The sequence below is a fragment of the Pipistrellus kuhlii genome, unplaced genomic scaffold (assembly GCF_014108245.1).
Source record: "Pipistrellus kuhlii isolate mPipKuh1 unplaced genomic scaffold, mPipKuh1.p scaffold_m20_p_1, whole genome shotgun sequence".
Lineage (NCBI taxonomy): Eukaryota > Metazoa > Chordata > Mammalia > Chiroptera > Vespertilionidae > Pipistrellus > Pipistrellus kuhlii.
The window spans coordinates 73377702-73391435 of NW_023425404.1; the positions used below are offsets into that span (position 1 = coordinate 73377702).

At 38.0% G+C, this 13734-nt stretch overlaps 1 protein-coding gene across 4 annotated transcripts in view; it reads left to right on the plus strand.

Moving 5' to 3' along the window:
* Positions 1-13734, plus strand: part of LOC118726705 (protein only RNase P catalytic subunit) — a 133968-nt gene that overhangs the window by 39080 nt on the left and 81154 nt on the right. For all 4 annotated transcript variants that reach the window (XR_006742317.1, XM_045585355.1, XM_036451773.2 and 1 more), the window contains one exon: positions 2512-2619. Coding sequence is in view for 3 of the 4 variants with exons in the window: in XM_045585355.1 (XP_045441311.1) it covers positions 2512-2619 (108 nt within the window). In the remaining variant the exon portion in view is untranslated. The remainder of the gene's footprint in view (positions 1-2511; positions 2620-13734) is intronic.

Consider the following 13734-nt stretch of genomic DNA (forward strand, 5'->3'; position numbering starts at 1 on the left):
TAAACTTCATTATCATATTATATGATAGCTTTATTTTCATTTATAAAAAATAGTATCCCTATTCTAATCAATATTTAGTTATAATATTAATTGGAATTTTCTAAAAATTTCTGTTTAGAAATTTCTAAACAGAAATTTTAAAACAAGGTGATTTGCTAAATAGAAAGGAAAGAGATTGGTCCAGACAACTGGAGCTGAAGAGGATAGAAAAGTCAAATGAGAAATGAAAGTATGCACATGGATCAATGGTTATTTTAAAGATGAAGAATATTATATACAGTGTTAGGATTTTCTTTTGCTTTTTGATCAGTTTTATTAAAGTATCGGGTCTAGTAATAATTAATGTCGTTTTTAAACATTCGTTTAAAATCTTGCTTGGCGTTGACTTGTATTGACATAACCTTCAAACACGTGGTATCTACAGAACGTGTGAAGTGCAATTAACAAGTTTTGCTTGAAAAAGTTTGTGTTTGGTTTTTGTTGTAAAACTAGGGCTAAGAAGATGGCGGATGAAGAGCATATTCGGCACTGCATGCTTTACGAGTTCCAATTAGGAAGAAAAGCAAGTGAGGCTGCAAAAAACATCTGTAGTGCTCTTGGTCAAGATGCAGTTAGTGCCAGAAAATGCCAGCGTTGGTTTGAGAAATTTCGCAAGGGAAATTTTTTGTTAGATGACAAGAGTGGTCGAGGCCGTGTGTCCAATTTTGATCAAGAAGCTCTTCAAGCTCTTTTGGTGCAAAATCCTCAAATTACCCAACAAGAGCTTGCGACAACTTTAAATTGTTCACAAAAAACAATTTCCAATCAATTGCGTGCACTTGGCAAAGTCCAAAAGTTTGGAAAATGGGTTCCTCATGAGTTGACCGACAACAACCGTAATCAAAGAGTCACAATTTGCAGTTCGCTCCTCTCTCGTCAAAACCGTTTGCCGTTTTTAGAGCAAATTGTTACCGGAGATGAACAATGGGTGCTGTATGTTAATTTGAAAAGGCGGCCTCAATGGTTGGACAAAAATGAGGCTCCGCAGCCCACACCAAAACCTGACTTGCATGCGAGAAAAGTGATGTTGTGTGTTTGGTGGAATTTTAAAGGAATTCTTCATTATGAACTTTTACCATCTAACCAAACCATTACAAGTGCAGTATATAGTGCCCAATTGGGAAGGTTAGCCCAAGCTTTAAGAGAAAAAGAACCCGCGCTGATTAATCGGAAGGGCGTAATTCTTCACCACGATAACGCATGACCGCATACTGCAAGAATCACTGCTGAAAAACTGCGCCAGTTGGAATGGGAAGTTCTCCCTCAACCTGCATATTCTCCTGATATTGCCCCTTCCGATTACCATTTGTTTCGTTCTTTGCAAAACTTTCTTCTTGGAAAAAAATTTAATAATGAAGAATGCCTCAAAAATGCATTGACCGAATTTTTGGCATCAAAATCACAAGAATTTTACAACAGAGGGATTAAAATGCTTCCTGAGCGTTGGGCACAAGTAGTAGAAAACAACGGCAACTATATTGTTGATTAAATTTTGTTGTATTGTGTAAATAAATTCGATTTAAAAAAGTATTAGAAAACGACATTAATTATTACTAGACCTAATACTAGCGCCTGGTGCATGACATTTATTAAAGTACTAGCACCTTGTGCATAACTACAATAGTACTGGGGCAAGGGGCATCCCTCAGCCTGGCCTGCACCCTTTCTGCAGTCTGGGAGCCCTCGGGGTGTGTCCCACTGATTGCCAGAGAGTGTGGCCAGCCTGCAAACAACCACAGGCCCCTCGCCCAGGCCATCCCACTCCCTAAGGGAACCCCTGCCTTGATCCAGGACATCCTTCAAGGCAAACCAGCTGGTCCCCACCTGTGCACCAGGCCTCTATCCTATCTAATCCTATGTAATAAAAGAATGATATGCAAATTGACTGTCACTCCAGCACAAGATTACTGCCCCCATGTGGACACAAGATGGCCATCACAAGATGGCCAGAAAGGGACGCAGTTGGGAGAGACTAGGCCTACAAGGGAGAGCAGTTGTGGGCAATCAGGCCAGCAGAGGAGGGAAGTTGGGGGCGACTGGACCTGCAGGAAAGGGCAGTCGGGGAACCCAGGCCTGCAGGGGAGGGCAGTTAGGGGCAAACAGGCTGGCAGGGGAGCAGTTAGGTATCAATCAGGCTGGCAGGGGAGAGGTTAGGGAGTGATCAGGGTGGCAGGCAGAAGTGGTTAGGGGCAATCAGGAAGGCAAGCAGGTGAGCAATTGTTAACCAGCAGTTCTAGATTGCAAGAGGGATGTCCGACCTCCCGTTTAGGTCCGATCCTACTGGAATTGGGCTTAAATGAGCAGCTGGACATTCCTCGAGGGGTCCCAGATTGGAGAGGGTGCAGGCTGGGCTGAGGGACGCCTCCGCATCCCCCCCGTGTATGGATTTTGTGCACCAGGCCTCTAGTAGTAGTATGTTTATAAAAAAGCTCTATGTCTTTATTAATGTTCTGCCTGATTTTTCTCTTTTAGGAACTAAAGAGATTTCAGAACTTTGTGGAACATTGTCCTCCTTTTGATGTCGTCGTTGATGGGCTCAACGTTGCCAAGATGTTTCCTAAAGTTCGTGAGTCTCAAGTTGTAAGTACAAGCTTTATTTTGTTATTCCAAATCTCTAGAAACTATTTATTGTATCCACTTGTGATCTTCTTGGCATCTCATAGCTCCCCATTTTTCCTTCCTCTAGAAATAAAGCTCTTAAAGGTGCCATAGCGACCAACTGCTCAATTAAGATTTCTTGTTTTCATCTCTGGAAAATAAGTGGCTCTTACAGGGTGAGCAAGAATGAGAGATTAAAAAGTCCACATAATCAAGGGCCAGGTCAGCCCTTTTTGTAACCCATAGCTAACTTTCTACTTTCCATTTACTCTGTCATTTCCTTGTAGGTCACATCTCTTATTTGAAAATCTTCAGCATATATTATCAAGATTCATTAATCATTCATTACTCACATTTGTTTTTTTCAAACATGTTTGTAAATTAACCTAAGCAGGGTTTTTTTTGTAAGGTAATAATTTTTTTCAATCGGTTTATAGATGTCATAGTAGTTTCTAATAGGAATATAATGATTTTTGTAGCAGTTGTGAGCAATTATTTTAATCCGCATTTTACAGTTCAGAAAATTAAAAAATTGAGGCTAATTTTATATAGTAAATCCTTAAAAACATCAAAATTAGTTTGTGGAGAGCTCTGAGGTTTCAAGCTTGTGGCTCTTACTGCTGGCAATCTATGGTCATTCATCTGTAAACTCTTATTTCTTAAAAATTGCTGCCGACTTAAAAGTGGTTTCTGAGATTCTACTAGAATACTTTGCCGTGTACACTCAGAAAATACAAGTACTAAGAAGAAGGTTGATTTACAGAAACTTCTTTATATGCCTTTTTATATTTATGCCTACTTTTTTATAGTCAAGTATGTACTTTTTAATCCTTTTTTTTAAAAAAAAAAAAAAAAAAAAAAGCAAGTGGAACATATTTTTGTCTCTTAGGCACTTGAAGGAGCCTTTGAGGCAGTAACATTGACAAAGGCAAAGTGAAAGAGGAAACACATACCCTGCTTCCCTGAAAAGAAGACAGTGTCTTATATTATTTTGTTCCCAAAGATGCGCTAGGTCTTATTTTTAGGGGATGTATTATTTTTCTTTCTTATTTATTTATTCATTTATTTTTATTTATTTTTTTAAATCCATCTTTATTGTTTATATTATTACAAAAGTTCCTCATTTTCCCCCCCTCCTCCAGGTTCCCACCCCACCCTCTGCCCTTTCCCCACCCCCCATTGACCTCATCCATAGGTGCACAGTTTATGTTCTGTCTCTTCCACCACTCCCCCCCCCCAATTGTCATCCACTCCCTTCCCATATCTCTGATTCTATTATAATCAACAGTTAATATTGTTCATCAGGTTTTTTAATTTCCTTGTGTTTTTTTTTTAATTAATAAACTTTTATATTTTTAAGAATAAATTTTAAAATCTAATAATTTTAAAACTTGTTTTTTCTGCCCTGGGAACTGAGAAGCAAACTTGTTTACATGTAAACTTGCCCTTAGGCTATCAAAAGGCTTAGCCATTCAAATGTAAATGGACACATTGTTTAAACATAGCTGCTGGCTGGAATTGGATTACCTGTTCTGGGTGGGAAGGGCTTGTCATTCCCTTTCTCCATTAAAATTAAGGTGTTAGCTTCTGTTTTTGGCAAGAGACCTTAAACTTTCAGAACTTTAAATTTTTCAGGTAGCAAATCAGTTACTTAGCATTTTCTCAAATCAATACCTGCACATTCCCAAGGATACACTTCACACAAAAGAAACATCCAAATAGATCAACAAACCTCATCCAGACCCCACACAAGGCACTCACAGATCAACACCCCAGCGCTACAACAACTCAATACATCCAGATCTAAGCCTTCATAACTTGATTCAGGAGACCCTCAAGTTCCCCCGAAAGTTTCCAGCCATGTCTGAGAGGCAGCCTTGGGGCATGGGCAGGCAAGGAGCGAGCTGTTCGGGCCTGGCTGCTCCTGGCCTGGCCTCTGTTGCTCCGGGCCCGGCTGCGGCCACTACGGGCCTGGCTGTTCCCGACCCGGCTGCTCTGGGCCCGGCCGCTCCCGGTCTGGCTGTTCCGGGCCTGGCTGCTGCTGCTCCGGGCCAGAAGACCCTTTGAATTCCAATACTGACTCTGCTACTTAGTACCTTACATAATTTGAGCAAGTTACCCTCTTTGTGCTTTAGTTTTCTAGCATGTAAAAAGGAAATAATAACAGTACCTATCTTATAAAGATGTTGTGAACAGTAAATAATTTAATGTATGTAAGCTTGGCACATAGTAAGTACTTAATAAGTGTAAGTATTATTGTGGTTACTACTAAAATGAACTTCCCAAATGGAACAATAATTCTTGCTTTCAATAGACTCTTATCTGTCAGTATAAAATTTTTTCTATCATGTCATTCATGTCAATAGAGTTAAAAGAAAATGCAAAACTCTGCCTTAGAGTTAGAATCAAAATAGGTCTAATACTATCAAAAACTTAAGAAAATTTTTAAGTATATTTTAATAAATTTTATTTTCTTCTGATTATAAAAGTAATGCATGATTGCTGATTATAAAGTTATTGTGTGTAAAAATAATTCAAGTAATTGTAGAAAAATTGGAAATTACAGAAGAGAAAATCATATATAATTCTACCATGCAGCAATAATCACTGTCATATTTGAAATGGGAAGGACCTTTGAAATATACATAAAATCCAAGATCCCTGCCCAGCTGGCATGACTCAGTGATTTAGCATCAACCTAGGAACCAGGAAGTCACGGTTCGATTCCTGGTCAGGGCACATGCCCGGATTGTGAGCTTAATCCGCCGTGTAGTGCGTGCAGAAGGTGGCCAATCATTGATTCTCTCTCATCATTAATGTTTCTCTCTCTCTCTCTTTGCCCCTCTCCCCCGATCTCTCTCTCCCAAGTCAATAAAAATATATATTTTTTTTAAAAATCCAAGATTCCCAATGGAAAGAATAGAGAAATTTTCTAGACTGTAAAAAATATTATAAGCACTGTTAAATGACAACAACAAACTGAAAAATATTTTTTACAACATATATAATAAAGGGCTAATTTCCTGACTGTACCAAAGACTCTTATACGCCTGTAAGGAAAAGATGAGCCAGGCAATAAAAAAGTAGTTTAACTTTATTCATACTTATAGACATGCAAATTAAAACATTTATGTTCCAGATTGGCAGAGATTTAAAGGTTGCTAGTATCCAGTATTTTGAATGGTTTGGAGAGGTAGGTGGTGGGTGATTCGGCAATAACTTTGAATGCCTAAAAATTTGAAATTCTACTTGTAGAAACTGATATATTTACACTAGTACATTAAGTCATATATCCAAATATGTTAGTTATAGCATTGCTTGTAAGAAAAAATCTCTAGTCAACCTAAATATCAATCCAGGAACTGATATATATATTGAAACATCCATTTAAAATGAAGTTGATTTACATTGTGCCGAGACCGGTTTAGCTCAATGGATAGAGTGTCGGCTTGGGGACTGACGGGACCCAGGTTCGATTCCGGTATAGGGCATGTACCTTGGTTGCGGGCATATCCCCAGTAGCGGGTGTGCAAGAGGCAACTGATCGATGAGTCTCTCTCATCAATGTTTCTAACTCTCTATCTCTCTCCCTTTCTCTCTGTACAAAATCAATAAAAGATATTTTTTTTAAAAAATGAAGTTGATTTATATTGAGTGGCCAGATTATTATGATCTCTGAACACATAATAATCTGGCCACTCAGTGTATGTATGTATTTATTAGAGGCCTGGTGCATGAATTCGTGCATGGGTATGGTCCAGCCAGCCTGGCCAGGGGAGAGGGGACATGGGCAGTTGGCTGGGGGACAATTTGCATATTAGCCTTTTATTATATAGGATATACACTGAGTGGCTAGATTATTATGCATTCAGAGATCATAATAATCTGGCCACTCACTGTATATGTGCTGATACAGAACAAAAGCTAAAATAAGGGTCAGAAGCAAATTGAAGAACAGCAAGCTTAGTTCCCCACTTGTGTTAAAAACAAAACCAAAGGATTACCAATATATAAATGTTTGTTAAATAAGTTTATATATGTCTAGAAAATTTTTAGAAATTATACACACTTAAAAACTTAATAGTGCCCTAGCTGGTTTGGCTCAGTGGATAGGGCATTGGCCTGCAGGCCAGAGGGTCCCAGGTTCAATTCCAGTCAAGGGCATTTACCTGATTTACGGGCTCGACCCCCCAGTAGGGGGCGGGTAGGAGGCAGCTGATCAATGATGTTTCTATCTCTTCCTCTCCCTTCCTCTCTGAAATCAATAAAAATATATTTTCCAAAAAAAAACCTTAATAATTAATTTTTGGAGTTAGGGATAGAATATAGGGTGTGACAAAAGTAGGCTCATGAGTACATGAAACAGAGTTTATTCTTATATTATTATTTATTATTGTGTTATTTTACACGTGAACAACTGTAAGCCTACTTTTGCCCCAGCCTGCATTAAGAGAATGAGAGATTTCAATTTTCCATTTCCACTTTCTTAAATTTTCTTTAACAATGAATATATATTATTTTAAAATAAGACATAAATCCACATTACAAAAAGTGAAAACACATTCTTGATAAATATTTTTAAATAACTATAATATTCTGTGTCTTAGGGATGCACCATAATTTTTAATCATTTCCCTGTTCGGGCCTATTTGTTTCCCATTTTTCACTATGGTAAATAATAATGCTTGGAAGAAGATTACTGTGAATGTTTCAGATTATTTCCTTAGAATAGATTCCCAGAAATAGAACTCTTGAATTAAAGGGTATGGATATTTGCAAAGGTCTCACTACATGTTGCCAAATTGCTTACTCAAATGATTGTAGCCTTTTGCTCCTAACAACAATGTATAAAAGTGCCCAAATAGAACACATTTCTTCAAAATTTCTTATTACATGATTGCTTCAACTATTTAGTTACACCTGTGCCATGAATATGCTAAGTGAAAAGAGCTGGGCCAGTTTTTAGGTCAGACATTTAAAAAATCTGTAAACCAAGTTAAAATAGTCCTAAAGGAAATATCCTTTACTTTCTCTCTCCCTCTCTCTCCCTCTCTCTCCCTCTCTCTCCCTCTCTCTCCCTCTCTCTCTTTCTCTCTCCCTCCCTCCCTCCCTCCCTCCCTCTCTCTCCCTCTCTCTCCCTCTCTCTCCCTCTCTCGTTTTGTTAATCTTCACCTGAGAATATTTTTCCATTGATTTTTAGAGAGAGTGGAAAGGAGAGACATAGAGAAACATCTATGTGAGAGAGACACATCGATTGGTTGCCTCCTGCATGCACCCCGACCAGGGCTGGGGAACTGTCAGGAATTGAACCCGAGACCTTTCAGTTTGCCGGCCGATAGTCTATTCACTGAGCCAAGCTGGCTAGGGCTGTCTCTCTCTTACTATAATTACCTATAAGCATATATAAAGGAAAGATTAGAAATCCTAATTCTGTGTCTTGAGTTTTTTTCATGTTTGTGTGAAGAAGTTTCCAGATTTACATTATTTATTTCTGTTTTTATAGTTACTATATCTTTTCTCATGCTGTTAAGCATCTTGACCATCATTATTCTGAACTCTGTCTCAGATAAATTTCTTATATCCATTTCATTTATCACTTCTTCTGGAGAATTCTGTTATTCTTTCGTTTGGGGGTTGTTTATTTGTCTCCTCATTTTGGGTATCTGTTTGAGTTTGTGACTATGTAATAGGTAGATCCACTCCAGATTTACAGATAACAGATCATTTTCATTCTTCCCATGAACTCTGTATAATATGTTCCAAATTCTTTTTTATCCTTTCCCCTTAATGGTTAATTGTCTAGCCAACATAGTTCTCCATAAGCTCTTAAATGGACAAGACCATTTTTCCATTCATCATTTAGAGAGTAGCACCATGATCTCAAAGCCTACATCATAGGAGCGATAGAGATTAAAGCGCTAAAAATAAGTTCTGGTTGTGAATTTATTTTACTTTCTCAATTTTCATATGCATCTTTTATTTATTTGTTGATAGATATACTTTTTAAAATCTAAAGTATGTCTTAACAAATATTAGCGTATGTCTTATTGATGTCAGCAGAAACTTGCCAGCTACCATGTAGAGTTGAGACTTATTAATGTTTGTCATTGCCTGGGTGTGGGCAAATTTAGCTAAACAGCATTTATCTGCTCATCTATTAATACTTGTCACCTCAGATGAGTTAGTTGCATTGGCAGGTCCCCACACTGTACTTTAAATTTTTGCTGAAGGTTTTGTTTTGTTGTTGTTAATCCTCATCCAAGGATATTTTTCCATTGATTTTTAGAGAGTGTGGAAGGTAGAGGGAGGGAGAGAGAGAGAGAAACATTAACATGAAAGGGACACATTGATTGGTTGCCTGCCACATACGCCCTGACCAGGGCCAGGGATTGAGTGTGCAACCAAGGTATGTGCCCTGGACTGGAATTGAACCCAGAACCCTTCAGTCTGCAGGCTGACATACTATCCATTGAGTCAAACTGGTTACGCTGAAGGTTTTCTAACAATGCTTAAAAGGTAGTGGTGATTGACAATGAAAGAGAAACACCACATGACCTCACTCATTTGTGGATAATAAAGAGCATTATAAACTGATGAACCAAAAGATAGATATAGAGACAGTAAAGCAACAAGCAGATTGTCAAATTACAGCGGGGAGGGGAGGAGGATCTGGGGGAGATAACAGATCAACCGAAGGACTTGTATACATGCATATAAGTACAACCAATGGACATAAAACTATGGGGAGGGAGGGGATATGGGGGAGGGAGGGAGGGGGCAAAAAAAAATCATTAAAATATGTAAAAATAAATAAATAAATAAATTTAAAAAAAAAAAAAAAAGGTAGTGGTGATTGACACATTTCTCAGACTAAAGTACAGAATTTTAAAGCAAGTAGAAATTGTTATAACTGATTTTTTCACTTTGAAAAGCTGTCACTGGCTGCAAACTTCTGTATGTTGAAAGATTTCCATAGACATTCGAGTTGATTAATTTACATAATGGTATAATTCATTGAAAGAAAAAATAATAATCAAATGTGAAATACAGTATTCTTCAGTCTGCCTTTGCTTTTGGTTCTAAAAGTGATACAAAAGTAAAAATGAAGAAGACAGGTTCTAAGAAGAATGGTATATAACATGTACCATGAGTCTGTACAGAGCTGCCATGGCTAAAAGTGATTCAGAAGAGCCTTTAACCTACCTATGAAAGTTTATATTTTAATGTTGCTTGTGGTTCTGAGAAAAGAATATGGTATGGACTGTATGGATTGATACATGATTTTGATGATTACTGAAAAAGAAAGTTTTTTGTGTATTTTGCTTAAAAGTTAATACTAAATCAGTGGTTAATCATCTAATCTTTGCTGTTAATACAATCACAGAATATTCTAAATGGAATTTTGGAGATTATAAAGTCCCTTATTAGATTTCACTTTGGAATAATTTTGTGTCTTGCAAAGTAATATTTCAATTTATTAGTGTCTGCATTAGTTTTATTTTTCGATAAACCATTATAGTCAATTTTAAGGTGTACAATTTAGTGGTTTTTAGTATATTCACAAAGTTTTTCATCTGGAATTTATCTAATTTCAGAACATTTTCATTCCCCCCAAAGTAATTCTAAACTCATTAGCAGTCATTCCCAATTCCTTCTTCCCGTTAATTTTTGCCAACCAGTGATCTACTTTCTGTCTTTGTGGATTTGCCTGTTCTGGACATTTTATGTTTTCACTTAGTGTGTTGCTAAAGTTCATCTAGTATATTGTAGCACGAATCAGTACTTGTTTCTTTTTATTGCTGCGTAATATTTTATTTATGGATACACCACATTTTATTTATCCATTAGTTTGTGTATATTTGGATTATTTCTACTTTAAGAATAATGCTGCTCTATATATCTTATATACAAATTTTTGTGTGAACATCTTTTCAATTCTCTTGGATTTATACCTAGGAATAGAATTATTAAATCATATTGTAGCTCTTTGTTTAACCTTTAAAGGAGCTGGAAAACTTCCAAAGCAGCTGTCCCATTTTATATCCCCATCAACAGTGTATAAGAGTTCTAATTTCTGTACATCCTCATCAACACTTGTTAACATCCTGGTGAGTAAAAGTGGTATCTCATTGTGGCTTTGATTTGCATTTCCTAATGACACAGGGATGCTAATCATCTTTTTGTGTGTTTATTTGCCATTTGTATATCTTTTTTGGAGAAATGTCTATTAAAATCTGCCCATTTTAATAGAGTTCATTATCTTTTTGAGTTATGATTTTTTTATATATTCTGAATACTAGACCTTTAACGTATGTATGATTAGTATACCCATCAACATTTCATGTTATATTGGTTTGGTGGTGATGAACACCTTTAGCTTTTTCTTGTCTTTGAAGCTCTTTATCTTACCTTCAATTCTTATTAGAGCTTTGCTGGATAGAATAATCTTGGTTGTAGGTCTTTGCTATTCATCTCTTTGAATGTTTCTTGCCACTCCCTTCTGGCCTACAAAGTTTCTGTTGAAAAATCACCTTAAAGTCATATGGGTGCTCTCTTGTAGGTAACTAACTGTTTTTCTCTTGTTGCTTTTAAGATTCTCTCTTTGTTTTTAACCCGTGCCATTTTAAGAATGATGTGTCTTGGTATGGTCTTCTTTGGATTTCTTTTGTTTGGGGTTCTGTGCACTTCCTGAACTTCTAAGTCCATTTCTTTCACCAGGTAGGGAAAGCTTTTTTTTTTTTTTTTTTTTTTTTTTTTAATCATTTCTTCAAATAGGTTTTCAGTATCTTGCTCTTTCTTTTCCTTCTGGCACCCCATGATGCAAATGTTGATATGCTTAAACTTGTCCCAGAGGCTTCCCATACTATCTTCATATTTTTGGATTCTTTTTTCTTTTTGCTGTTCTGATTGGGTGTTTTTTGCTTCCTCATATCCCAAATCGTTGATTTGATTCTCGGAATCCTCTACTGTTGAATCCCTGTAAATTATTCTTGATCTCATTTAGTGTATGCTTAATTTCTGACTGGTCCTTTTTCATGTCTTTGACATTCTCATTAAGATCCTTGAAAGTCTCACTGAGTCCTTTGAAGCTCTCACTAAGATCCTTGAGTAACCTTATAATCATGGTTTGAACTCTGTATCCAGTAGTTGCTTGTTTCCATTTCTTTCATGTAACATGTTTCTTTGTCTCCACATTCTGGCTGCTTCCCTGTGTTTGTTTCTATGTATTAGGTAGAGCTGCTGTGTCTCCTAGAATTGCTATAGTGGCCTTGTGTGGTAGGTGTCCTGTAGGGCTCAGTGGCTGAGCCTCCTCAGTCACCTGAGCTGGGCATTCTAGGTGCGCCCCTGTGTGGATTGTGTACACATTCTTGTAAATGAGCCTTGATTGCTATTGGCCTCATAGAGAGGAATTGACCTCCAGGCCAATTGGCTGTAAGGATCAGCTGGACTACAGTGGAAGAGCTGCTGTGCAGGAGACACCCACGTGGAGCAGGACTTGCTTCATTTGGACTTTGGTGCTCTCTGAGTCTGCCCCTTTGCTTGTGAATGTGAAGAGCTGTTACCTGGTATGGTCTGAAGCTGTCCATGGTTGCACTGGCCCTGAGGGCACCTGGCAGGAGCCTCAGAGAGGTCTGCAGATGGCTGCTACTTGTTTTGGGCTTGTGAAGTGTCCAGGGGAAGCCGAACTTTGAAGCAAGGTAGGTTGGTGCTAGTGCCTGGTGATGGGCCTTTTATTGATAGGTTTGGGACACACTGACATCAGCTGCTGCTTATTTGAGAGATTTTAGCAAGTCTGAGAGATTTGAGAGATTTGAAGTCTGAGGGATCTAATCTAAGTTCATGCACCAGCCCTTTGGAAGGCATACCGGTGTCTCCAGCAGTTCAGCCTGAAGTTATAGGGACTTCTCTTTCCAGCTCTGAGGGTGGGGAGGCTCTGCAGCTTAGATATCCCTCCAGATTAAAATAACAGCACTCATGGGTATTGTACCATCCTGTTCCATGCCTCCTTCCCTCCTGACAGTTTTGATGTGCTTTCTTCTTTACTTCTCTAGTTATAGGACTTCCATTCAGCCAGCTTTCAAGTGGTTCTGAATCATGGTTGTTTTGTATTTTAGTTGTAATTTTGATGTGGTTGTGGGAGGTGGTGAGTACCAGCATTTACCTCCTGTTTGACCATTTCTTGAGCAAGGAGCTGGCCAGGCAGCCAAGGTCCCACAGCACTCGCACTTCGGCCTTTTTATATTCTTATATTTCCACAGGGTGGAAGGGAGAGTTGAATTTGGGAAGGGGCCCATATTCTCACATACCACACAATTGGTCACATCTAGCCTAGGAACATAAATGAATTTCAACATGACAATGCATATTATCTTTGCATGTGTTCATTTTTTCAATATCAAATCCCTTACCTGCTGTTTTATGTGGAAAGAACAATGCTTTGTTGATTATTTTTTCTAGAATTAGCAGATAGGAATTCTAAAGTCTTTGTGATTCATGCTTTATACATACCTTCACAGCTTTCATTTTAAGATGGGTTTTTCTTTTGAGCCACCAAGTCATCATTAATAAATGGTGATGTGGCCGAAACCGGTTTGGCTCAGTGGATAGAGCATTGGTCTGCGGACTGAAAGGTCCCATGTCCCATTCCGGTCAAGGGCATGTACATTGGTGGCGGGCACATCCCCCGTAGGAGGTGTGCAAGAGGCAGCTGGTCGATGTTTCTCTCTCTCATTGATGTTTGTAACTCTCTATCCTTCTCCCTTCCTCTCTGTATAATAAAATATATTTAAATAAATAAATAATGGTGATGTGAGATTGCCTTGAGGGGACAGAGACAACACACTAACCTTTCACCTAGAAAACAAAAGAATATAATGTGGAAAGCATTTTCTTTCTCATTATCACTCCCTGCCTCTCCCTTCTCACTCTCACCCCACCCTACCATGTCATGATTCATTCCTAATGTGTTTGTTCTTTGTTCCTCCAGTTTGCATTTTGGACTTCCAGTTGTTCATAAGTTCATTTGTAGATGTTATATTTGGGGAAAGTACATCATTTTAGATAATCTTCCTGGCTGTTAAAAACTTTGCTCCCTGT